At 44.6% G+C, this 26,577-nt stretch overlaps 1 protein-coding gene across 1 annotated transcript; it reads left to right on the top strand.

Annotated features, from left to right (window-relative positions):
- The first annotated feature begins 746 nt into the window (after positions 1–746).
- On the top strand, positions 747–22,494 carry SENP2 (SUMO specific peptidase 2). Its single transcript, XM_076341791.1, is given in 19 exon segments — positions 747–773; positions 776–800; positions 803–932; positions 3,864–3,919; positions 5,558–5,691; positions 6,557–6,629; positions 7,167–7,245; positions 9,298–9,442; positions 10,367–10,470; positions 12,585–12,682; positions 13,870–13,927; positions 15,644–15,707; positions 16,410–16,559; positions 17,836–17,967; positions 18,384–18,587; positions 18,684–18,763; positions 20,250–20,334; positions 21,035–21,130; positions 21,706–22,494. Coding segments are annotated over 19 exon segments (1,803 nt in total). The 3' UTR covers positions 21,769–22,494.
- Positions 22,495–26,577: the final 4,083 nt, after the last annotated feature.

Raw genomic sequence — 26,577 nt, 5'->3', positions numbered from 1 at the left:
CTTGCTTGCCAGCTCCACAGCAGACAGTTAAGCGGGGCCATCGGGTGGGCTTCCTGAGGCGGGCAGTTGGGCGCTCCTGCATCACCGCTTGAGTCACAATGGTAGAACGCCGGACCCACCCGCCTCCCCTCCAGTCGTGCTGCAGCCATGGCCCCGCCGGCCGCTGCGGCGAGAGCGGCTAAGAGGAGGGGCGCAAAGAGACCGTCGCTTAAGCAGGGCAGGGCTTGGTAAGCCCGGGATTTGCATTTCCTGAACACCTGCGGGGAGAGGAAGCAGGAGGGGGCGGGCAGGGGCCCGCGCCGCCGCTCGGTCTCGCCTGCCGTCATCCCTAGGGACGCGAAAAGGCTTCTCCGGCCTGTGTGGGGCAAGAGGGGCTTATCCCCGAAGGGAGACCGGTCTCTCCCCGCCAGCAGCGCCGGGGAGAGCCTAGCAGCTCGCCGCGTCCAGGCAGAGCCCGGCCGGCCGGGCCCTCGGCGCCGAGCTCCCTGCTAGGGTCCGGCTCGGGGCTTTTTGAGGGGGAAAGCCTCTTGCCCAGATGCAGGAGGACACCGAGGGCCTGGCCGGGGTGGGCGGGATGGGGCGGCCCGGCCCCGCGGGGAGGACGCGAGCAGGGCGGGCCGTTAACGCCCCTCCTCAGGCAACGGAAGGGTTGCAACGCGCATGCGCGCGCGCATTGCCCCTCCCCCGCCCCCCTGCAGCTCCTCAGCGGCGGTGGGCGGTCCCCAAGCCGACAGCGGCGGGAGCCAATGGGAAGGCGGCTCTGCGCGCGCGCGTGGGCGGGGCGGGCGTCGCGCGGGATGGGCGCACTTCCGCCGCGGGCGGCCGGGGCCTATGTACCAATGGCTGCTGGGGGCCCTCGGCGCCCTCCTCGCCGCCGCCCGCCGCCCCGCGCCGCCCTCGGCCCCGCCGCCGCGCAAGAGGCCGCCCCCCAGGTCAGCGAGCCGCCCCGCCGCCTCACGGCCGCCCGAGGGCCTCGCCCCATCACCAGCCCCCGTGGCCTCCCGGGGTGGGGCCTGCGGGACCCCCAGGGCCTGCTTGCCGGGAGCGGGAGCCCGCCCGGAGCCCGGCGCCTCAGCCGCCTCTCCTTGGCCTAAGGTGTTTGAGCCGAGGGCGGGAGTGGCGTCAGTCGCTCTGTTGCATCGTGAGCTCGGGTGCAGTGTGGTGTCTTGCCCTGGGGTTCCCCTCGCTCTGGCTGCCCGCCCCTGGGTTGGGCTCGGCCCCTCTGCCCGCCCAGAAACCCCCCCCTCCAGGGTGGTAGGGCTCGTGATGGGCTCCCAGGACATCCGTGCCCATCCACCGCCCTTTCCCGCTTTGGCACGGGAGTGGGTGAAGCAGAGCAGGCTGCGCCCCTTCTTCTGGCCCGGCTGTTGGCCTGTGTGGCTGTTCGTGGCATACGCCGCTGTCGGGTCACCCTGTGCCCACAGTCACGGTTGTTCGCGTGTGGTGCTGAGGTGATTGTGGGTTTCAGATGTTCCCGATAAGTCCGCTGGCAAACCCATCCCCTCGTTCGCTTTCCATCTGCACAGTGGGGGTTTGAAAAGAAGAAAAGGGGTGGAGACTTGGAGTACGTGTGTTGAAGGAGCAGAGAACAGTGTATATACATATAGGGGTATATTGGATGGAGGAAAATCATGGCATGGGGATATGGTATGTATGTGGAGTGGAAGAAAGGGGGATGCCTTCTCAGGCATTGACTGTTGCAAGTGCCCCAGAGCTCCCAGTGACAGATGGCTAAGCCATCTCCGTGCCTGTTGCTTCTGTCTCTCTGAAGAGAGGGAACGTATGGATTACATGCCATGTTTTGGGGAGCGTGGTTGCTCCCTCTGTGAGAAACTGTTGCTCCAGGAGGCTCTGCTTAGTGTCTCATGTTCCAGAGTGAATGGGAAAAGTGAACGTCTTCTGGAAAGAGCCAGTTGTTGCACAATTAGTTGTTCACAGCTGCTGTGCAGAGCACAATCCCAAACTGAAGAATGCGCCTTTGTAGACGCTGCAGGCTGTCGTGTCACGATCTGACCAGGAGACCCAGTTTTGCCAAGAGATCACTTGGAATGACAGGCGAAGCAATTAGGATGAAATTCAAGTGAAACACTGTTAGGTGGCTTCAGAAGCTGCCCTGCTGAAAATAAGTTTTCTAACAGTGCTCCCTGAGATATGCTGTAAAATGGCAAAGATGTTTTCAGCTCCCCTGTGTGAGTCTCTTCAAGGAAATCTAAACCACAGGGTGGTTGTTATTTCTGCCACTTGAGTTTTTCCCATGGTAGAAAGTTGAAAAATTAAGGGCATGGGTGGTGAAACTGCTGGGGAAAGTAGATAAGCGTTAGCTACTCTTGTACTGCACCACTGAAGCGCAGATTTTTTTGGGGGGTTAATCTGTGAAAACTTGAATTTTTTACAAATTTAAATTATAAATCTTGAGGAACTGTCCTCAACACTGGTGGGGGAGGAGTTTTTGAGAAGAGGGCCTGAGCTTATATGGGTGTATGCAGAGTTACTGAGTTTTTCTAATACTTTATTTTTTTTCCTGTAGTTGCTAAGGAGGCAAGTAAAATGCTGGGCATAAATAGGTGCTGTCTTCTCTAGAGTGTGGAGAAAGACATGAACGCATCTTTACATGGGGAGCGGTCTCAAATTGCTTTTATTTTCTGGCCCATTTTTTCAGCGTGTTTCAAATATTACTCAACACCCTGTGCACTTACCTGTTTCTCCCAGGCCCTTGGCAAACCCCAGTTGCAATGACACAGTTTAACCTTCTCACAGGGTTGTGCATTCAGTTTTCACTGAAGAGCAGCTCAGAATTAGTTAGCTCTTGCTAAAAATTAAGCAGGAGGATACAAATATTTTGTCTTCTTCAGTTCTACCTTCTGAAATATCAAATATGCTGAGTAAGAATGCATTTTTGTAGGAATATAGTTGCCTTTAACACTTACCCCCCAATATTTTCTGCTTGACTTTAATAGCATAGTAATAGCAAATATTCTTTATATTGTATGAAAGGTGCCGTTAAGGATATCGGTTACTTTTTGTGCTCCTGATACAGACAGAAGATAGTCCAGAAGCAATGATACCAGCAGGGTTTGGGAGCATAACAGTTAAAAAGAAATTATTGTGTTTAAGGAAGACCAAAGAATTCTTCAAAGAATCCTTGCTGTCTCATGGCATTTTTGGAGGCAAATGGAAAAAAAAAACCAAACTAGGAACAACCTTTGCGCTCTGTTCCCAAAGTAAAATTTTTTACTAAATTTTATCATTGTTATCAACTGATATAATACTTGGACTTATACTTTGTAAGAAAGGGTGCAGCTAAGAATTATTTCAAGAACTAGTTCACAAGCACTGATTTAGTAGTAAGTTATTTAAGTGTATGCATGAGTTGCTTTCCCACCTTTTATTTCCTGTCCTACTTAGACTTTTCTTTGCAACTCAGTGTAGTGACTTATGAACTTAGATGGCTTAGTAATCTCTGGTATGCTTCTTTCCTTGAGGAAAGAGGAAAACTTTACATATTAACTTAAGCGGGTTTTTTTAGTGATAGGAACAAATGTAAAACATTAGGAAGCATTAATGGAACGAAAAAAAGAGGCCTAATATGCTTTAGTGGGATAATTAGCTGTCTGTGAGCGGTCCGTTGACTGGGAGAGGTGGGGGGTGTTGATGAGAGATGCTCAGCCCTGGCAGTTGGGTGTGTGTGTCTGAGATGATCCCAGGGGCGCTTGGAGGGGGAGACCTTCGGGATATGAAAACTAACTTTGGAAGTTCAGGCCCTGTGAAGGGAAGTCAGCCTGTTAGAAGCTTACCTGTTCTCTTAGAAGCTTACCTGTTACCTTACCTGAAGCAAAACACCGTTCTGTGTGTTCTTTCCTCAGTGTTCGGCCAACGGTGGAAGATCCTGACCAGGCTCGAGCGAAAAAGCAAAGATCAGGTATTGCACATTACAGAAGTATTTAAGATGCCTGATTTTTCTCAGGTTTCATGTACCTTAGGAAACTCCGGCCTTTGTACTGCAGCATTATTGCTGAAACTGTGGCTTTTCAAGCCGTTCTTTCCTTGTGGCCATCTGTGTAGCCAGTGACCTGAGGGTGTATCATTGGGCCTAGCCCTATATATGATGTTATCTGTGTTGCCTGTGGCAGGGCACAATACTTTTACTGCCAGCAGAAGATATCACAGGTCTCTGGCAGTGGGCACATGCATGTCAGCAGAATGAGTATTTTAAATCAAAGCTGTGTGCTCCCTCCTATTTATATTCATGATGTACCTCTGTTAGTTCAAAATACTCATATGTCTCATGAGAAATCTGGGATATGAAGAAAGGTAACTTTAAACTGATGGCAGGCAGAGAAAAATGGTATTTCTGTGAGCTAATGAGTTTGGGCGGGGGGGGAAGCTGAACTGAAAACAGAAGAGTCAGTTTAGTCTGAATCTGAAAGTTTTGGCATGTGCATTTTGAAGAGGTAGAGGAAGGATGAGTAAAGAAGGCTGGAGATGCAGCAGAGGCCAGGCATAGGAGAGAACAGTGGGATAGAGAAGTTCTGTCTTCGGTGAGGCTTTCTCTGATACCTGCTCCACAAAGTGTTTAAGGGTAAAATTATGTATCTGCCTGCAGCCATGTCGGTGCCTCTGGATGCCAGCTGCATTGGTCATGATTTGAGATGGACATTTCCCCTTTTCCATCTTTACTGATAAAGAGGGAGAAATTATGCTTTTTAGGCTGTACGACATTTCCTAGCACAAGTTCTATGGGGAGATGTGGCGCTTCCTAGTTACTGCTTGGCAAAAGATGCTACCCTTTATTTAATGGTAGGGGCTGCTGAACTGTTAGTGTGCTTTTCAGACTTAAGACCATAAAACAATTGAAAAATATGTCAAATTGATGTCTTGCTCCCCTATCCCTCCTCCTTTTAGCAACGTGACCAACTCTTGGTAGGAACAATTCCCACGTCTTAGTAAGTAGGCCAAATCTGCTTCTAAGAACGTGGTACCATCTATGCCCTTGTCTGCTAAAATACCGTTCTCTTATCTTCAAACAAATGCTGTTGTCTAATATGATTTAATCTCTAACACAGCCCCTTATTAGACAGCCCTGGCTTGCTGATGTCTGGCAATACTATCTGAGGCCTTGCATGTCTCTGCTTCTTTAATACTGAAAAGAACAGGCTTGGGTAGCTTTGATTTCTAGACCGCAGTGAGCAGCTTCTCTCAACTAGACAAGAGTGACACGTAATAAACTGGAAGAGTACATGCATGCATGGAGGGGATGAGGAGGATAAATTGCACCCTGTGCTGCTTCTCTGGAAACAGGGAATGTTCCCAAAAGTAGGGTGTTTTTGCAGATCTGGCTGGCAGACTCACGGGTTAGTCTTTGAGCTCTGGCTCTGAAGGACTGTGCAGTGAGCCAACTAATACAAATGTCACTACCAACTGCTGTTAGCAGAAGGGTGTGTAACTTGAAATGAGTTACACTGCTTTAGGTGGGATTAAGGAGATGGGCTTTAATGCAAATAGAAATCCTAATCCCCTTTTAAATCATGTTCTCATATGGCCGGTCTTTGTTTTTTAGATTACGCCATATCTGAGTGTAAAGAGAAAGTTGAAGAAGTTTCTGCTGTGGTGAAGTTGCCAGCCAAGACAACAAGTGAACGCCAGAAGGCTTCAGTCAGCAATGCCGCTCCAATCACAGAGTCTGCAGAAGAGGTTAGCAAGAATTTTGAAAGTAGGTAGAATCTGTGGAAGATGAAAGAGGAAGTGGCTCTCCCTAATGCATCTTGAAGTTGGGCCTGCTCTGAGCCTGTACAGCAGTAGGTTCTTCTTTTCCATTTATAGCAGGCAGCTCTTGTGTGCTGGGTTTGCCTTACTCAAGTTTGCGGACTCTGCTCTAGCACTTGTGGCTGAGGAAGGAGCTAAATGTTTGTTGTCTTCCAGATACTTTACAATTGTTCAAGTTGATAGTTTTAGTGTGTTTGTTAACTGTTACTCTCTTTCTCAAGCTTGCAGTTAAGGAGTCAAAATACATTACAGTACAAGAAAAACTGCATTCTTCCTCTGGATAAACCTCTTTCTGCTAGGTTCGTTGTCCACCAGTCCAGGAGAGGATTCCTGTAGAACTTTGACTCTGTAAAAATGAGTCATGAACTGCGTGACTCCATAGTTTGGTTCAAAGGTGTAGTGTTATTTTTCTTATTGCCCCATAGGATAAGAGAAATAAGAAACTGTCATGCTCTAATTATTCGTTCCAGAGAGAGTCGTTAACTCTTACTTGTACAAAATATATTTTTCAGGGGCTAAACTGTCACACTTTGGAATGTTTAGGAGCTGACTGAAGAGAACTCAGCAATGAGCTTGTATTGTTTTAATCACTGCACGTATGAGAGCCTGTATTAAAAAAAAATTGAAGTGTACTTGTCAGAGATCCTGCAAAGATTTGCATTCTGCTACAATCTGAACCAGCAAATCATGGTCCCCAAGTCCTAATAGAGCTGACTAAATTTCAGGAAGTTTGTTTGCTTGGATTCACATTCAGGTTATACTCATGTTGGTACTTTTTTTGTTTTGATTTAAGACTCAGTCCACTGCTGACCGTTCATCTAAAAGACCAACAGGTTCTGCGGTAGAAATAGAAATGCTACAAATTGGTAAGGCTGACATCAAGTTATTAACTCGTTTCTTTCTCACCCTATCTTGTGTACTGTGCAACTCTACCCCTAGGCTTATGTACAGATTATTGCAGGCACAACATCTAGGTAGCATCTAGGAATACTTGAGCGTGAACTCTGTTTCTTCCCTGCACCCTTCCATTGCTTCTGGATTGGGGCCGGGCGTTTATCTTGTCATCTCAGTACAAGAGCTGCCTTGGATGCAGTCCTTCAGTTCTGATGTGTCCACTGTTAGCTTGCCAGAAGTAAATTGTTTTAAATGCTAATTTTAGGTAGTAGATCCTGATAACCCTTTTTTATTTCAGGTTTAGGCTAGCAATACCTTGTGTGCACAACTTTCTGTAGTTGCCAGTATGAAAATCTGAAAATATCCTAAAGTAACATAACACAAATAATGTTATGATGTAAGAGAGAAAATGAAAATAATTTATCTTTGGTGAAGCTGTTTACAGTAAACTCATAAAACTCTTTAGTTTCCTTTTATAGTTACTGATGGCTTATGCTTTTCTCTTGTAGATAAAATGCCTTGTGGAACCAATACTTGCTTGAAAAAGGAAACACTATCCCTTTCTCACAAGACAATTCCGTGTCTGAGGTAAAAATCCTTCTGTTTTCTTTGACTTCTCTGAAAGGTTTGCTGTCTTTCACTTTCATTCTTGGAACTTCCTCTGTGTTGCCTAACACTTGTATCTGTGTCCACATAATAATATTTTTCCAAGGTATTCTGGAACTCCTCCAGGGTGCTATACAAAGGGAGGTCTCCAACTGCTTTTTTTTTTTTTCCTCCAACCAACTTTAAACTTTTTCTTTAAATCCAGGTACTTCATAGATACGGGAGATTAGATAAAGATTAAAGGTCTGTGGTAGGAGGAAGTGTTGAACTTGAAGAGGCTGGGACCAGGAATGCTTGTGAAAAGGTCCTACATAGTTAATTTGACAGGAAAAAATAAGCTGTTGTTTTAAAAAAACAACAACAAAAAACCCGACAACCTTCTCAAAAAAACCTCCATGATGTTTGGCATAAAATAGTTCCTGATTTGATAAAAGGACTAGCCTTTACATTGCATTTGTTTTGAATTATTGTTTGGGGGATGCTAAGGCACTGTTTGTACACTTACCTCAGAGTCAGAAATAGCTGGAAGGAGGAGGGAATGGGTCATGACGTGATTTGATGCTACTCTTTGCCTTCCAGTGTCAAAATTGAATTGATAGTCTTGTGTATACCGCAGCTTGGAGGTGCTATGGGGACAAAGTTGCAAAGTCTGATTGGAGGCCAGTCAGTAGTGGTGTACCCCAGGGATCAGTATTGGGGCCAGCGCTATTTAACATCTTCATTAATGACCTGAACGATGGGACAGAGTGCACCCTCAGCAAGTTCACAGGTGATAGAAAACTGGGAGGAGTGACTGATGCACCCGATGGGTGTGCTGCCATCCAGAGGGACCTGGACAGGCTGGAGAATTGGACAGGCTGGAGAACTGGGCAGAGAGTTCATGAAGTTCAACAAGCAGAAATGCAAAGCCCTGCAAGTGGGGAGGAACAACTCCATGCAGCAGTACATGCTGGGGGCTGACCAGCTGGAAGGCAGCTCTGCAGAGAAGGAGGTCTTGATGGACAACAAGCTGACCATGAACCAGTGATACATCCTCGTGGCAAAGGCCAACAGCATCCTGGGCTGCCTTAGGAATAGTGTTGCCAGCTGGTCGAGGGAGGTCATCCTTCCTGTCTACTCAGGCCACCTCTGGAGTGCTGTGTCCAGTGCTGGGCTCCCCCGCACAAGGAAGATGTGGACTTACTGGAGCAAGTCCAATGAAGAGCCACAAGGATGATTAAGGGACTGGAGCATCTCTCCTGTGAGAAGAGGCTGAGAGAGCTGGAACTGTTCAGCCTGGAGAAGAGAAGGCTCAGAGGGATCCCATCAATGTATATAAACATCTGAAGGGAGGGAATGAAGAGGAGGGAGCCAGACTCTTCTCAGTGGTGCCCACTGACAGGACAAGAGACAATGGGCACAAATTGAAAACCAGAAAATTCCGTCTGAACATCAGGAAACGCTTTTTTACTCTGACGGTGGTCAGATACTGGCACAGGTTGCCTACAGAGGTTGTAAAGTCTCTGTCCTTGAAGATGTTTGAAAACCCAGCTGGACATGAACCTGGACAACCTGCTGTGGATGACCCTGCTTGAGCAGGGGTTTGGACCAGATGATGTCCAGAGATCTCTGCCAGAATGATTCTGTGAGGCAAGCAGCAGTTACTCTTCGGTGCCAGTGCACTGGCTTTTAGAAGAGCTGAGGGTTGGATGGTATGAATAACATACCTGCATGGTTCTTTAATCTTCTGTATTGACTCAGGACTTGGACTGCCATGGACATAACATGTGCCTCTGAGTGCGGTTGTGACGTGCAGATCAAACAACAGTGTATATTCAAGACAGTTGTTCTGATTTTCACTTTTACTTCTCTGTATTTTCCCATTAGCCAGTTGAAGACAGCAGGTCTTCATCTGAAAGTTGTAAGCATCTCGTGTCTGTCTCCATCATCATCATTGTACATGCTTTACAAAATAGTTGGTGGTGGAGCTTGAATCAGGAGGTGCATATTTGAATGTTCTCTTGATACTATTTCTTTTGTTGTTGATGTCTTTAGCACAAGCAGGAATGGCAAACACCGCATCAAACCTGCTCCAGACAGCATCTTAACACTGAGGCCACCGATTAAGGAGCGCACTGTGCCAGAATCCACGACTTCAGAAGTCGGCAAAATGGGGAGGCTTTTCTGTACTGCTGAAGAGGTACGCTGGGTGAGAAAGGTGTCTTTTGAAATGAAACAACTTAGCAGTTATAACAAAACTGTATGTAAACGCTGAAGTGGCAGTTTGTAACAGCACAGTGGGTGTAGTTAATGCAGGAATGCTTCTGGAAAATCAGCATATAGCATTTTATTTGCCTTTACATGCAACAAGTCTTAGAACAGAGCAGTGCTTTGTTGCCAAAAGATTGAATTTTAAACGATTTTCATGGAAATGGTGTACTGGGGGAGGATCCTCCAGCCAGTTTCACTTGTAAGTGGAGCTGTACTGCCTTGTCACTAAGTGTATATTTGTGGCAGAGTTGTTTCACTATTTTGTCATTAACCTAGCTCAACTGTAATCTTTACATAGCAACTTTAAAAGCATAATGTAGGCAAAAAAACACTCAGTTGCTGATAATCCTTCCTTACAGGACTATCTGAGAGGTCTTTCCCTGTCCTTTCCTTCCAATATCTGAAGCAACTATTGGAAAATTCCTGATAAACCTAGCTTACATGGGAGAATAACTTACACCGATGTACTGGAGAAGCAGGCCATGGCAAGCTGTGGAGTATGATTAAGATACCCTGGGGACTCATAGCACCCAATCATTATGTATATTGACAGGAATGTGTATTAGCCTGAATTATTATGCAAGAGGTGCAGACCACAGCTGAAGAGAAGAGGCCCCCATTTGAGGAAACAGTTGCAGAAGGAATTTTGAGGTTTATAGTGGGACACAAGTTCCTAGAGCAGGGCTAACACAAAATGAAGGTGTGGGAATTCCTGCTAAAGTAAACTTGAATATTGAATAATGTGCCAGTATTTTGGGAACAGCCTGTGCAGTCCACACTATACCCAGATTACAAACATTTGCTTCATATGCAGTGGTTCTAATCTGTTTGTTTTTTCCCTCCATTCTGCTAGGATGTTCAGCGAGGAGAAAAGGAGAAATACAAACAGCTCTTGGAACTGGTAAAGGAAAAATATCCTAGAAGCCGCCCTAATCCACAGCTGACAAGCTTCTGCAAGTAATTATAAGAAAAATAACCATTAACTTTTTGGTGGTAACTTTGTAGCTGTTGTACATGGCAGTGGAGGGGAATTAATCTTTCCTGCTGTCAGGGTTCTGGACAGCGTCCCAGGGCAGGTGTTGGGGCAAACTAATTTTTAAAAGACTGACAACCCCCTTATCTCCCTGCATAAGGACGAGAGGAAACGGCCTCAAGTTGCGCCAGGGGAGGTTTAGATTGGACGTGAGGAAAAATTTCTTTACTGAAAGAGCGGTTAAACATTGGAACAGGCTGCCCAGGAAGTGGTTGAGTCACCATCCCTGGAAGTATTTAAAAGACGTGTAGATGAGGCACTTAGGGACATGGTTTAGTGGTTATGGTGGTGTTGGGTTGACGGTTGGACTTGATGATCTTAGAGGTCTTTTCCAACCTTAATGATTCTATGATTCTAATGAAGCATGAATGTTCTTTGAATGTATATTCTAAAGGTGAAGATTCCTTTGTTGATATGGATATGTTTCTCTTTCTGATACTTCTTTGTTGTCTCTGTGTTAAGAAAGGTAGTATCTAGTTCTAGTGCTGGCAGTGTAACTTCTAGTATAAAAATCCACAGCACTGGTTACTCTGTAGCACTATTAAAAAGAATTCATCTTCCTCTTGTTTGCAATTGATGAGTTTTTCCTTGATCAGGAATCCTGTTTTATCTGAGAATGTGGAACTTAAGGTAAACACAGGGAATGCCAGAATTTTCTCTGTTCCTTTCTACCTCCCCCAGTCCTTCTTGCACAAATTATAGGAAGTTTTCTCTTTGCAGTACACTAAATTGACAAAATCCCACTCGTGTGTAGAATTCCAGTTTATAAAGCAACCTGCAAAGGGAAACTTGTGTGTAATTCTGATTCATATATTACCAGTGATGATTATATTTGATATAACTGTGTCAAGGGATTGCACAAAGTAAGTGACACAAGTAAAAAACACAAAAATAATGGAAGCCATTATCTTAGTGGAATAATTACACTTCAAAGCTGTTCAGAAGGGGCCTAATCCTTGTACAGTAGTGATGCCAAGATGGTGCTGAAGTTCCAGCATGCCTTTCTATACAGTAAGACAGTAGAAAATGCCATGCTTTCTTGCAGTTTCCTTTAAGTGTTGTGAAACATGGGTTGTTACCAAGACTTAGAAAAATCCCAGTCTCCGCCCAGTGGTTCACAGCTAGAAAACATGTAAACACACGACTTCAGAACAGCGTATCATATTTAAACATTCTGGTGCATGAAAATGATATGGAAAACAGTATCTCATATAATTTTAGGTGCACTGGCAATAGCATTTTAGGGTGGGTCAAGACTCTGCTTTCGGCATCTAATCTCCCAGTCATTGATTACTGTGGTTTGGCTCATATCTCAGAGCAGACCTGGAGCATATGAAACAGATTCCTTTCAGACGAAGCTAAACCAGAGAGCGTTCCTGTGGAATGTGTCTAATGCACTACAACTACTAATAAGCATGTAGTCCTTGAGGTCAGAGTAGAGCAGGTCTGAAGTAAAATGTCCCAGAAGTATGTATGTGGTAGACATTGCATTCTCAGTGTCAGCATAATCTTTAATAAATAGATTGGAAAGAATTTGTCAAGGATGGTTGTAATGAATGCTGTCTTGTCCCATAAAATAAAGTGGTCTCCTCAGATTAATGCAGATATTTGTAGGATGTGCAAAGAATACTTTTTCTTCTTAAAGAAAAAAACAAAAGAGCCACTGATTTGCTGGTGAAAAGGTAAAGGAATCAAATTTCATGATTGATTCATGTCTCTCTTGAAATTCTGGAGACAGAAAATTTGACTCCTGTATCTTCAGTATGCCCGAACTGAAAGTAGCCAAGCTTCTGAATGGAAACACCCTTTGCATTTTGTCATGAAACCAGTGCAGGAGATGGGATGTTTCTGTCAAGGGATTAAACAGCCTAATTTTACTTTACATATTTCTATTGCTTTAACTATGGCTTCCAACTCTAATGTAGACAGTTGTGTATGAATAAACTATATCCTTTCTAGTGAATTGGTATGCACTGATAACAAATGCCATATGTATAAAAATTGTGATTCTTTTCTGTTGTTTTTTGCTGCACCGAAGTATTCAAGCCTACTCCAAGGAACCAGTGATGACTGTGAGTCACCTGGAAGAACAAAAATATGGAGGAGATGTCTATCCATGTATGACACTAAGGACCAGTGAGTATCCCCATGATTCATATCTGTTCCACTTTGTAGGTAGACTTCAGATCAAAACAGGCCATTTCCTCAAGTCTTGAAGGTATAGATTAAACTAAAAAGATTTGTCAGTGCTAGTGTATCATTAATCTCTATTTATAAAGAAATCTAAATCAGCCAGCGTGTTTATGCTAGTATAGCTTATGTCAGCTCTTGGAATGAAATGAGCTGTCTCTGGAAAGAAAGGGGTAAAAAAAGAGGGGGGAACACTCCCCCCAAACCATAGCTGGCTATGGCTTTGTGAGGTTTTTGTTGAAGTGCAAAAGTTTGTTTAAAATTGTACTTGAGACACGTTACTGTACCGGTGATACTTGTAGCTGCGGATATAACTCTGCACCATACGGGAGAACTTCGTAGTATCTGGCTGTTTGTACTAGTGGAGGGTGATACATTACTGTGTACCCTTAGATGCCCGTTACTTAACTCAGTTGCAGTTATGTGTTACTCTTTAATTCCTTTTTAATGCTATACATGACTATTTCTATGATAGCAGAACTTTGAAACCAAGTAAACTAATTGCACAGTACCACTGTTTATATCAAGTTAGCTTCTTTTGTAGATCATCTTTAGTGAGTTGAAGATATGTAACTACTGAAGGTGACCTTAGTTGTCTTCTGTAGAGTGGGCTAGTTAAATTGCTGTTTTCTTTTGTACCAGGAGTATGTTATAATACCACGTGTTAGTGTGTATACATTTAATATTGTCCCAGTCTTTTTTTACTCTGCTCATTACTTAAATAATTTTTCATCATTACTTCTTTTTACATATCTGTGACTTTATTATGCAATCATATGGGTTTTGAAATTATTTCTGAGCAGGTGCTAGAATTTGGGGAAAGCTTGTTTTGTCATGGAAAATGACAAGCTATTCTTCTAAGCCTGGAGGAGCATCTGGTTTTGCAAAAATCACTCGTTTAGTCAAGCGTGCAATCTAGCATTTAAAACTTAATAAATGCCCTGCTTCAGCTCTCATACACTTGCACATGATATTCAAAGTTCAAACTGTTTGCCAGAGTTCAAACTTCCTAACCATGCAGCCGTCATTTAAAAGTTTTTTTTGTATTTATCACCCTGAAACCGAGAGCTACGTATGTCTGATGGTAATTGAAAGTTGACTTCTTGTTTTCATATTACTGCTTTTCTGTGCAGGTATCAAATGTGCAGATGCTTGCAGCCCACAGTGGTCTCAGAGAAGTGATACGATCAGGTAGTCTCTTCTAATCATAGTTCTTGTTTCTTTTGGCTCTGTGTGCATGTCTCTTTCAGCCTCCAATAGTATCCAGAAAAGACAAACTGTATTTATGGTCAGTGCTGTGGAAGAGGAGTAGCTAGCTTGTGGCTCTGGAATTGCTCACAAGCCAGTTGCATCTCAGACACAGCTCCCATACTAGAGCCGTGCTGTGTGACAACCAGGGTTGTGCTGTTGTGGTGTTTGCTGGGTCCTTCGCTGTGGGAAGAAAGCCAGTGAGGGTGAGAGTGGTGGCCGTACCAAGTTGTCCTTGGATTTGCAGAATCCATTTTTGCTTGTGAGTGTCTTTCTGCCAAACCATTAATGAGCTGACATTTCATTTCTTTCACTTTGAAACTAGGATCCTAAGCATAAGGATTAGAGAGCTTGTAAAGCCTGGTGAGACTGAGGCAGTTTTTGTGACTTACAGGACGCCTTGGGTTTGAATATGAGACCAAAAAGAAAGCATGCAGTTGGGTTGTCTGCCTGTTTGAGAGGCCAGTGGACTCGTTTGTATTGCCTGTCTGAGCTGGCAGGACTATGAGTTCAGATGGCTTTGTGTTGTTGAGGGAAATGGCTTTTTGGTTGCAGTAAGTGCAGCTACAGGGAGAGATTTTGTATGGCAGTCTGATGCACGCATCTTTCTGCAGTGACCTTCCCTTAAATGAGAGAAGAGAAAGCATAGATGGGAGCAGAGAGAGATTCAGTTGTGGCAGTCCTGTTTTTTAGCTAATTCTGTCCCTATTCTTCTCCTTTCTTTAGACACGAGCGCTATATTTAGCTGTGCAGCACTGTTTCTGTGCTTAAATTGTCACCGGTTCCCCTAAGCTTAAGGGGAGAGAAGGAAATAAAATAACTGATAGAGTATGATGGGTTCAAGTAAAAAGAACATTTTCTTGCCTTTTTCTGCAGATTTAGCTGCTAACTGAAGTAATTCGTCAAAGCTTGTGATATCTACTCTTACTGTGCTGGACTGAAAGCCTTTAAAGCATAATGAGTGTAGGATACCAATGAGAGTCTGTTGTAGGTCTCCCTCCTGAAAAAGGGGATCTTTGGTGACAATGCAGATTCTCATTTTTGAAGAAGGGACATATATATGGACAACTTTAATGTCTGTGTATTTGTTTGCTCTTCAGAGTCTGCGTGGTTTTAATGATAATCCTCTCCAAATGGGGATAGTCACTCTCTTGACTAGCCTATAGAAGGCAAGTATACATCCTGTAGCTGTCCCATTTTTAATTCAATGTGCTGGTCTTAGTTTCCTTAAGCTAACTATATTTGGATACAAGTATAGTTGCAGATGTTCATGTTATACCTTGCAGTATAACACCTAGCGTGCAGTATTTATCACCAGTAGATCACAAAGCACTTGATAGAGGAAGCGCTGGTTGCTTCCCTGTTTTCCAAATAATGAAACTGATAAAGAGAAACAAAAGGAGTCTTGCACATGTAGATGGAAGAAAGTTTGCAAAGCTCCCAGCTCTTCATTCTATCCCAGTCTTGCTGCTATGAAAGAATAGTGCTGGAAGCTGAGACAATGTTGTCACATGTTCATGTGTGCAACTGAGGCTCTAGTCAGAATCAGCCTTGAAAAAGCATTTCTTATCCAGAAGGTGAATTCTTGAGAATTACATGGGACAGTACGGTTATACAGCTCACTTCTCTCTCTCTCTTTCTCTCTCCCTCTCCTCGCAGGTACTACACACCAGCAGAAAACTCTCATGAACAGGGAAGACCAGTGAAACAAGCCATTGCAGGGGTAAGCTTGTGTTACTCATTATTTCACTTTTCAGGAAAATATAGCTATTTGTGATCAGAAATTTTTGCACTCTTCACTTAAATACATTACTTAATAATATATGTGTCCCGGTTGTTTTTCCCAGGGAAAGCGGGAGCATTATTTGATGAGTAGCGCTATCACAAAGGGTTTCCCGCTGCCATTAATTTTGTTTCTGGACTATTGTAAGCACACTACGCTATACTATTTTTATTCTTCACCTTTAATGTGTTGGGTATAGCTTCAAAGTCTTCAGTGCACAGACTTAGTTGACCCGCAAAGCTGGACTGCGGTATCTTTAGTCTTGTCTTGTTTTGTGAGGTAGGAAGTACATCTCTTTGACTTTTGTCTCTGGTCAGGATTGAGATCAAAAATAAAATTTTAATCATGGAAATCAGAAATATTAATCTCAATCGCAGCATGTGGAGGCTTTGCTGGGATATTTAATGCTAGTCCAAGCCAAACTAACTTTCTGCCTCTCCTGCCTCTGTTTAGTTTTGAGTGCAGCACTACATGGGTGCACAGTTGGAATGCAGTCATCAATAAAAAGTAACTTTGGAGTTTGCTGGTTGGATGTGTGTACAAAAGCCCTTCCAGTTTTATACATGAGCAAGATTTTCTACACTATCCCCTAGCAAACAAATCTGTGCTTGCTTGCTACCTTAATGTCCTTTTGTCTAACAGAGACAGTATGGAGCTGAAATCTCAGAAGAGGTATTATTCCAATTACATCTGGCACCTGTTCTGCCCAGAAAGTCATCTGCCCTTGGTGTGGAAGAAAAGAAATTCCCAAGCTCAGAAAAAACAGTAGAACGCTTTTCTCCGCTCACAGAGGTACCATAGCTGACAGTCTGTTAGACAAAACAGAAGGCTGTGAAACACCTGCAAGGAACTCCAGTTATTATAGGTGGTTCTTAAGGCTTTTTGAAATCTTAAGAACTTGCACTTACCGAGTGTCTGCAGCTGTGACTTCACGGTGCAAGGGTCAGCAGTAAAGCTGGTTTTAAGGATTTAATATGCTCCACACACTCCTTCAGTTGTGCTAACCTAAGGGTTTGTGGGGCTTCTGCTGCCAGGACAAAAATTAGTCCAGGTTTAACAACAGTCTCGCAGAGCAGTGCTAACCTGATTCATACGGTTATATTGGCTCTACCTCTTAGAACCTGAAAAATACGCTTTTGCTGATCCATGGTATTGCATTGCTTGTGGGGGACCTGAGCATCTTGTGTACGTCCTCAGGATCTCGCAGAGTCTTGTATGCACACTGGGCATGGTTGCACTGCATGTAACAGTGGTCACAGGAGTTAACTTAGTTATGCTATTCCACAGGGAGTGGGAGTTCAGGTTCCCCTACTTGTATGAATTTTGGCTGCTTCGGAGTTGCAGTCGTGCTGATCTAATTGAGCACCTCCTTTTTTGCCTATTGAGGATTGATTTGGAAAGGGCTAGCAAATCCAGAGTTTACAAAGTCTACAGAGTGGTGCTCAGTACAAGGGAAACCAGATGTTTTTCTTATTTTGCTACCCCAGATTCAACCAAGAAGGAGCTGCTACTGCATGCAGATCAGAGTATTTTATACTAACAGACCTAGGGGTTTATTTGCATTCCTTAAGCAGACTTAGGTGGAAACATCCATATTACAACCAGTTGTATGCACAACCTGGACTCCTGATTGCCTGACTCCAGTGTAGCTGCCTCAGTTTCCCCCTTTGCTGTTACTTCAGTTCCCTTTGAAGTCCCCCGCCTTCAAATTCTTTCAGGCTCCTGACTTAGCTGCCTTGGTTTGGAGAATGCCTACTGTGGTTGGCTTAAACCTCAGTATTGCAAGAGTTGCAGCATCACGTGGGAAAGGTGTTTGCTGTACTTCGGTTCATTTTTTGGCTGCTTTAGTTTGTTTGCTAGTCCACGTGTTTTATATCAGCTTCCTTTGTGTGAAGCAAACCTGGGCTGTAAAGTTCAAAGTTAGGATGATGAAACAAACAAACAAGTGATGTTGCTAACTTCACCTGAGCTTAATTTACAGGCCTTGTTTCAGTTGAAAGCTGCCCACAGGTTAGCATGCTCAATACTCTGTTTCACAAGTCCTTCCCCATTTAATTGTTCGTTTCAGGCCATGGAGAGAGAGGTCATTGCTGCATTTGGCAAAGGTGAGCCAGATGAAATCATGAGCAGTGCCTTCAAACTAAAGGTCACTCGTGAGGACATCCACACGCTAAGGAACCTTCGCTGGCTAAATGATGAGGTAAAACTAGCTGCAGCACAGTGATACTCTAACTCAGCATTTATTTAAAAATACCCCTTCACTGTGGACAGAAGTCTCTTCAAAGTTACTTGATGACCTCCACTGCAGAGCCTAGAAATATCTGTACAGTTCTTATTTTAGGTACTTAAGGGTCTAGTGTTTCTGGAAGTTCCTTTACTTCTTGTATTAATACAGCTTCCAGGAGTTAGTCTAGGTTATTGGAGTGGATGGCAGGCATTTTTTATCAAACTGCAGAAGTAACCAAGTGCAAAATTCTCAGAACAAAAGCTGACAGCTGAGGCTGGAGTTCTCTCAGCTGCGTACTTAAGGGTGGCCAGCAAAGACATGTTGCTGTATTTTTCATTTGGTAAGCTAGTGTCTTATTTTACATCTCAAGTTTACTCTTTATGGTACAGGTCATTAATTTCTACATGAGTCTTCTGGTGGAAAGAAATAAGAAGGAAGGGTATCCAGCAGTCCATGCTTTTAGTACTTTCTTTTATCCCAAACTAATTTCTGGGGGCTACAGAGCAGTAAGAAGATGGACCAGAGGTGTGGATCTCTTCAAGCAGGACCTCATCTTAGTGCCCATTCACTTGAGAGTGCACTGGGCACTAGTGGTGAGTCAAACTGGCTTTTTATTTAGAATTGGATGGGGAGAAAAAACCTAGCAAGACAAGGTTGTGCTTTGTCTAACAGTCACCTTTTAATAACAGGTCATAGATGTCAGAAAGAAGACCATCAAATACTTTGACTCAATGGGACAAAAAGGGGACAAGATTTGTGAAACTTTGTTGTAAGTAACTGCTCAGTCACTGCTTTTATGTTGTGAATTATGAGAAGGTTTTTGGATTTTGTCCCTGTAACACAACTGCAAGTTTTCGCATTTCTTGCAGATAACGAAACAGAAATCTTTGATTGGCTTGATTGGCTTGCTGCGAGTTATGTGACATTGACTACTTACATAGTCTCATATCGTCCCCTCCACCCAGGGTCCTGGATGCCTGGATTCTGCCACTTTCCCACTATATGCACAGACAAAGCATCACTGTCAAATACATGATAGCCCCATGGCACACATGCACTGACTTTGTTAGTAATCGGTAAAACTGGGCTGTTGACAAGAGGGAAGAATTTCAGGGAAGTGTTTCAAAATACCAACCTGACTGTAAAAGGATTACAGTCTTCCAAGAGCTTTTTAACTCCCCCTTCTTTAAGAACTTTGAGATTGCGACTCAGTAATGTTGGTGTCCTAGGGTATATGCACTCCTATTTGTGATCGTACACTTTTACTCTTTATTGCTTAGCTCTTTTATCCTTTTCTTGTATTGAGACCTTTTCCCTCCCCACTCGTAATGTTCGTCCTTTCTACTGTAGTGAGCTCTGTAACATGCTCCTTCTCAGTTTGTCTATACCTCTTCTATTCTGTTCAGTGTTTTAAACAAAACCACCGTATTTCCCTCCAGCTTACCCCAGCAGGCTACCCTTGTGTCCTTACTGTGTGTTATTTGTATTTCTGACATTTTCATTCAAGACAGATGTCTTGTAGCGAGCTTTTCCGGATATATCAGCTGACATGGCACACATGTCAGATGTAACAGGGACAGTTTTTTATGTTGTGCAAGCCAGCATCCTTAGATGCCTTTGCCACTGATGCAGAAGTAGTAAAAGCCCTTAGTCCAATAGCTTTGTAGACCAAGAGGAGGAGAGCAGCCCCACAGAGATAAGCCAAGTGTTGGTTTAGTCCAGTGCTCTCCTGAACAGTTAACAGCAGATACCTGGGAAAGGGTATAAGAACAGGTCTGCATCAAATAATTTTTTCCTCAAGAGTATTATTCTGGCCACTGGTGGCCTGGGAACTTCCTCAGCCAGAGGTATTAGCCCAAAAGCTTTTGTATTTGTTTTTCTGGACGTGCACCCAGTATGTGGGATTAAGGCACACGATGGAATTATGGCATTATGGTTCCTTGCTTGGTTTTTCTTCTTCCTCTGATAACATGTGATTGGGGGTTTTTTGACCTCTACTAAGCAATGAGCTTACACTCTTCTGGAAGCCTCTGTTGGAATTGTTGGTCTCATTCCTGACCATTAGCTCGCAGCCTCTCGCTGTGTTTGTAAACTTAAGTTTTGGATTTTTCCTCCAAATGCCTTAAATCAGCTGCTGTGAGGATCCTCTGACATTTTACTGTCCTGCCATTCATCTCCCTGTGATCCTTCAGCAGCTCTTTTTTTGTTGGCCTAAATTACGGAGATGGAGAGTGATTTTGTTTTGTTTTAAACAGCCAATACCTGCAAGAAGAAAGCCGGGAAAAAAGAAATCTGGAGCTGACTTTTTCAGAGTGGACTCTTCGCAGCATGGAGTCACATGTATGTGAGCACTACTTGGATTTGAAATGTGAATTATAACTCCTCATCACGAAGGTCTTAACACTTTCTGATAAGTCCAAGCCTTTAGAGAATGGCCATAAGCGTCTCATGTTCTTACAGTACCACAACAGGCTGCAAGTGGACCAGGAAACTGTGCTGGGACGAAATCTTTAAGCAGTGCCTCTCCTTGCTGGCTGAATACTTTCTTTTTTTTAATTAGTCTGCCACATTAAGGTGAATCTGGCTTTGCCCCCATTTTGCAAGTCAAATTTAAAAATTTGTTTAGCTGTTGTCAGAGAACGTAGGCTTCTTGTTTGGAGCAAAATCCTGGCATGTGACAAAGCAAAGGCTTGAGCTGATGTTTCTCAACAAGTTAATAGTAAAAAGCACTATATAAAGACTCGATTTAAGAAACACGATGCTGTGCAAACCTCAAGACACCTTGAAGGGAGGAAGGCTGCTATCCTTTATCAGCCTGCCAAGAATTTGGATTGTAACATCCAAGTAAAGGAAGCAGAGAGGAGGGATGAGGTGCAGTTAATTGGGTCTATTCCTTGTGTTCGGGAGTGGTAAATGGAGTATGCAAGGAAGTTCACGAGTGTCTGGTTAGCATATTGTTGGTATGGGTAATGTGTGCTACTTCCAAATTGCTTTTCTTTTAAGATAGAGGAAAATTCTCCACCTTCTTTGCATTCATTAGGAAATCCCTCAGCAACTGAATGGAAGCGACTGCGGGGTTTTTATGTGCAAATACGCAGATTATATCTCCAGAGACAAACCGATAACCTTTACGCAGGTGAGTGAAGGTTATAAACAGCTCCAGACTTTTTCGCACAGATACAAGAGCCAGGGAAGTTATGCAGCAGCTGTTAATTGTGTCTGGGGCAGGGGCTGAGGTTTCGTACCTCTCTCCATTTTTGGTGCATGATTGCTGGGGTTGGAACTTCAAAGTGGCCTCAGCAGAGCAGAGCTGTATTCTCCATCCTTACGTCTGGTGTCTGCTTCCTAGTTGAATCAGTGGGATTCCTCCTGGGCAAGATACTGCAGCCAGTGGGTTTGTGGTATCTGGCCTTTGTATCTTTTGGAGAAATGGGTTTCACCCTTTGACCAGTTAAGACACTGGTTATTTTCTAATGCAGTGGTCTTTTGTTAAAGTGCTTGTAAGCTGTTGCGTAGTCAAGTACATCTGGTTTTATTGGGTTGTCATGTCACCCTCTTAGGAGCTGGGTGGGTGAAACCCATGTTGTACCCAAATGGCAAGTGTTGACAGTTCTTAAAAGAATCTTCACATTAAAGAATTAACTGGGTGTTCATGCATATTTTCTGCCTCTTTCTGCCATGACTTTGTATTTAATGGATTTTTCTTTTCAGAATCACATGCCTTACTTCCGCAAGAAGATGGTGTGGGAAATAATCCATCAGCAGCTGCTCTGAGACATGCACTATTAGAGTAACACTGTGATCACCTTGGGGTGACTTAACTCTTATTTAAGTTACTTTTCTAATACCTTATTTGAAAAGGCAGCAGGCACACAAATTTTCCTCTTTAGGCTATGAAGTAGCAGTTAAGTTGTTTCCTGCCCCCCCCCTCCCCCCCATATTTTGGAGACGGTAACTCTCTTTGAAATTAGCTAATGCACCTTAAGTGCAAGCCAGAACGATTGCTGTGACCTCGCCAAGGGAACGGTTAAGATCAAATGGTGTGAACCTCCATCGTTGGGATGGATGCTCATACCTCACAGCACACGTGGCCACGTTATGGACAAATAGGACTCTCATCTGTGGTGGTGGTAACAGTTGTGTTAGCTGAACTTACCTTCCCAACAACAATGTGCTTAGCTACTGTTTCCTCAAGGAGAGTCGTCTTCTGTTTCTGGAATATCTACGATCTACTTGATTCCTAAAACTGGATTTGTGATGACCATAGAAAGAAAGCATTTACTGTCTTTTGATTTGTAACAAATCCATAGTGAAGCCCCTGTAGTTGGGGTTGGTTTGTTGTTTGTTTGGGGTTTTTTTTTTTTCTGTCTCCAAGGAGTTATCTAATGTGAAAAGAGAAGTATTTATTTCTTTTTATTAAAATAAATATGTAAGTTATATATAAGAGCCTTACTGGAATGAAACTCTACCTGGTAATGAAATAGAGTGATTTTTTTAATTGAAAAAAAGTTTGACGTCTCAATGTGGTTTTTAGCTCACTTACAATCTACGAGGAAGAAGACTCTAGCTAGGGTGAGTATCGGAGCACAAAAGCCTCTAAGTGATTGTCACAAAATCCTGAAGGGGCAATCAGGATGTCATTCAGCAGCAAGATGAGCAAGCACAATCCTGATAATACCAAAGTAGTAGATTTCTCTTTGGGGTAACTCACTAGACTTCTCAGTAAGACAAAGCAAGCCTGTGTGTGCAGCTTGGTGAACATGGGCTGTCCAGTACTGGAATCTGTTTAAGGCTAATACAGGTGTCTCCATGCAGTATTGCAGTGTACTGCTGTGGAAGTGGAATAAAATGTGCTAGCACCGATGTGCTGGGCTATGGACACGTGTCCTGCCAGGTTCAGTGGTGTTGCTGGAACCTGTTACTCTGCCTTATTGCCCCTCTGCCACAGGTACTGCCTCCACGCATCTGCCAAATGAAGAGCTTGTGTGAATTCTCACTCTGTTATGGTCAGACCAAGCTAGATTAGTTTAAACAAGGTGTTTCCCCCTTTCTTTCTTTTTTTTTTTTTTTTTCTTTAGCTTACACTCTAGAACTGGAGTGGGATTTCAGGTCTTTCATTTACCATCGCAGAGGAAAGATTGCCCCATAGCTGGTTTGGAAGCCACATGTTGGAATGCTTGTATAAATAACCATGTCCGGTTGTTTCTGTAATGGCATAATTACCATAATGTAAGGTGATTCCTGACTGGTGACAAGCTATCTCCTCTCCTCAGCTCTGGGGTGATTTTGGGGACATCCCCTCTGTCATTGTGGGTGCGGTCAGCCTTCACGGCGCTGCTCCTTGCCTGAAGATCTGCTCTTCTGGGAAAGCTGATAAGGTGGTTTATCTGTGTTGCGGGTCAGCAGCTGCATGAGTCTTTGCTTTCAAACCGATTAGCTTAATCCGTCACAAAATCAAAGGAGATTCTCCAAAGAGAGAACTATTACAAAGGCAATCTGTCATGTTTTGTCCTTAAATGAGATACTTAATCTTCCCTGGATCCCTGAGGCCATGGAAGATTTTAGCTGTTTATTAATGCTAGGACCCAGTAGCTGAATGCTTTAAGCATCCTTTCCCCTTTGCTTCGGTTCTTGCTGTTTGGGGGATGCAATTTTGAGGCTGACCCCACAGACTGCTGAATTTTTCTTTTGGGGTAAGAAACAGCAAAACAACCCCTGCAGAAGGGCTAGTGGTGTAAGGATGCTTTCCAGGTCCTCCTTGTACATGCCCCTTAAGCAGAGGGAGCTCAGATGTTAGATGGAAGGAGCAGGGTGATGCTGCTGTGAACAGCTTACCTGGACGTGCAGCCAGCTGCTGCCTTCCCCGTCCTCTACACAAACCGAAATGCACTTCTGTGGTGTAAACCCTGTTAGGGGATACCCGCACTGATCACCACTGGTCACTTACAAGTGCCTGTGTGGTTGTGGCTGCCGAAAGCCTCCATGTATGAGATGGTGGAGAAATTGTACATGTACCAGTCAATATCCCCTCTATCTGCAAGGTCATCTTGTGGGCTCCGGCCCTTCAGCTGTGGCTTGGTGCCTTTTGCCCCTATAATGTGCTCTGAGAACGCCCTATGGAGAGAAATAGGCTATTAACTTTTGTGCTTTGGATGAATGGTTGTGTGCAGTATCTGGGCCTCGCTTCTCATTAGTAAATGGCCTTTTGGAGGTGATGGCGTTTGCACTTTCCCGTGCTGACAGGAGGACACACGTACAGTGTAATGCTGCATCCCCCAGCTGCTGCCCTGGGTGGGGGGGATGCTTGTCATCCGGCTTATAGAATCATAGAATCATTGAGGTTGGAAAAGACCTCTTAAGATCATCGAGTCCAACCATCAACCCAACACCACCATGCCCACTAAACCATGTCCCTAAGTGCCTCATCTACACGTCTTTTAAATACCTCCAGGGACGGGGACTCCACTACTTCCCTGGGCAGCCTGTTCCAATGTTTCACCACTCTTTCAGTAAAGAAATTTTTCCTTGCATCCAATCTAAACCTCCCCTGCAAGTGCTTTGCGCACTTCTGATGCTGTCTGCCCTGTGACGTGGTCCTTACTCCCAGGAGGGACGTGGGGGGGCTCAGACAGTGAGTCTGGGTCAGACCGAGCCTTATAGTGCTGGTGAGCACAGGTCTACCCTAGGGCCATGCCGGTCCTGCCAGGAGCAGAGTCATTCCTTGCTGGCTGGGGCTGGGGGGTGGACAGCAAACAAGAGAAATCGCTCTTTTTGAGATTGCTTGTGCTGTAGGTGGGGAAGGGACTCTTTTCCTCCTTGTACTTTTCCAAAACATGGGCATGACAAGTGATGCGGTTTGGTGCTTTGAGGTGATACATGGGTGGCACCAGAGCCTGCCCTCCCCAGGGGCCACCTCTCCAGTGGCACTGTGTCCCCAGTGCCTGATGGGTGGGAGGGAAGGAGCACAGCTCTGGGGGCTGTGGGGGCGTTCCCTCATCATGGCATCCATCTGCACCCCACACGATGCCCAGGCGCAGACCCACCCCCTGCCACCGTTCATGCGAGGGACAATCCAACACCATTTTGGTCCTTTCTCTGTTTGGTGTTGCCTTTCCACCCATTCCAGAAGTGGCCTCCTCCCTGCTACCAGTGAGACCGAGCTTCTGGCTAGCTAGGAAGCAGCTGTGGGAGTGAGTAGGGGCACCTGAGCTTTCCAGCTACATGAGCATAATTAGTGCACCGTTAATAACCACAGCATTGTTTCGACTTTGCTAACTAACTGTGGAGAGGCGGCTGCATGATGGCAACACCTCCCCAAGTGACTGGGTAAAGCTATGCCTGGCAATGCCTGCAAACATTTCCCCCACCATCACCTCCCAAAAAACCCCTCCATCCACCCCTTCTCCCCTGGCAGCACAGCTCTGGCTGCCCAGTGCCGGAGGCAGGGAAATGGGGTGGCCATGGGGGAACATCCGCTCCCTCCCCCCCCACCCCCACCCCCCAAACTCAGCTTGGCCATGATGAACGCAAGGCACTCGAAAGAAAGCAACGGATAGCGAGCTCAGGCTCTTGTTAGCTGGATATATTTCTCTCTCTTTTTTTTTTTTTTTTTTTTTTTTGTCGTCGGGTGTTTTTTTTCACAGAACACTTTGCGGTAGAGGAAAACGTGGCGTCGCAGCCTGTGGGTCTGGCGCTGGCACCAGCACCTCACCCTGGCACACTCAGCCAGCGGCACAGGACCCGCCAGTGGCACGCTGCTCCTGTCCCTCCTCTTACCCGTTGGGTTTCACCACTTTCGTTTGTTATTTTTTTTACCTTTTTTTTATGGCTGTGGTTTTTTCTTTTTTTTTTTTTTTTTTTTTTTCTTTTTAAACATTTCTCAAGCTTTCTTCGAAGGAATGGCCACTGGCTCTCAGCTAGCAGAAGGAGACTACGGAAGAGCTCTGGGACACGTGGGATGGTTTCCTTCTCCTGCCTCGCAGCTGACTTGGTCGAGATCGTTTTCCAACTCGTTTTTTATTAAAAAAATAAAAAAATGCTCCAACTATCAATTTTACAAGGCATACAAAAATCTCTAAAAGGGAAACACAAGCGCAAGGTGCTGAGGTATGAAAACCTGAGGTAGTTTTTGTGTGTGTGTACGTGTGTATGCGTGTGTCATGCGGGGTGTGGGGTTTTTTTTTAATTTAAAAAAAAAATTTTTAGTTGTTTTTCCAGCCCTGGGCCGACAACCTCTTGTAAATCTGTTTTTTTCTGCCCATTTTTCCCTCCTCTCCCTGCAACAGGACTCTTTCCCCAAAGATCCCTGCCGAAAGCAGGCAGGGCTGGCACTGCCCGTTGTTTTCCAGGGATGTTAGCACCAAGCATGGCTGTGTCGGGCAGTGATGGAGAGAGAGGGGGGACAGATGGAGAGCTGGAAAGGGGGGACAGAATGGATGTAAACCCCAGTTTTGGACTCTGTGAAGCAAAGAGGAAAGGGTGTGTGAAAGAGATTCCTCTTTTAGGAGATGGTATCCCTTCTGTTGGCTCATACAGGCACTGCTCTTCTCAAAGCCCTTAAGAAATTGCTTTTTAACACTCCCC

The sequence above is a fragment of the Aptenodytes patagonicus genome, chromosome 6, assembly GCF_965638725.1.
Source record: "Aptenodytes patagonicus chromosome 6, bAptPat1.pri.cur, whole genome shotgun sequence".
NCBI classification, from domain to species: Eukaryota; Metazoa; Chordata; class Aves; order Sphenisciformes; family Spheniscidae; genus Aptenodytes; species Aptenodytes patagonicus.
The sequence above is the reverse complement of the archived record's forward strand: the minus strand, read 5'-3'. Positions and strand labels throughout refer to the sequence as shown.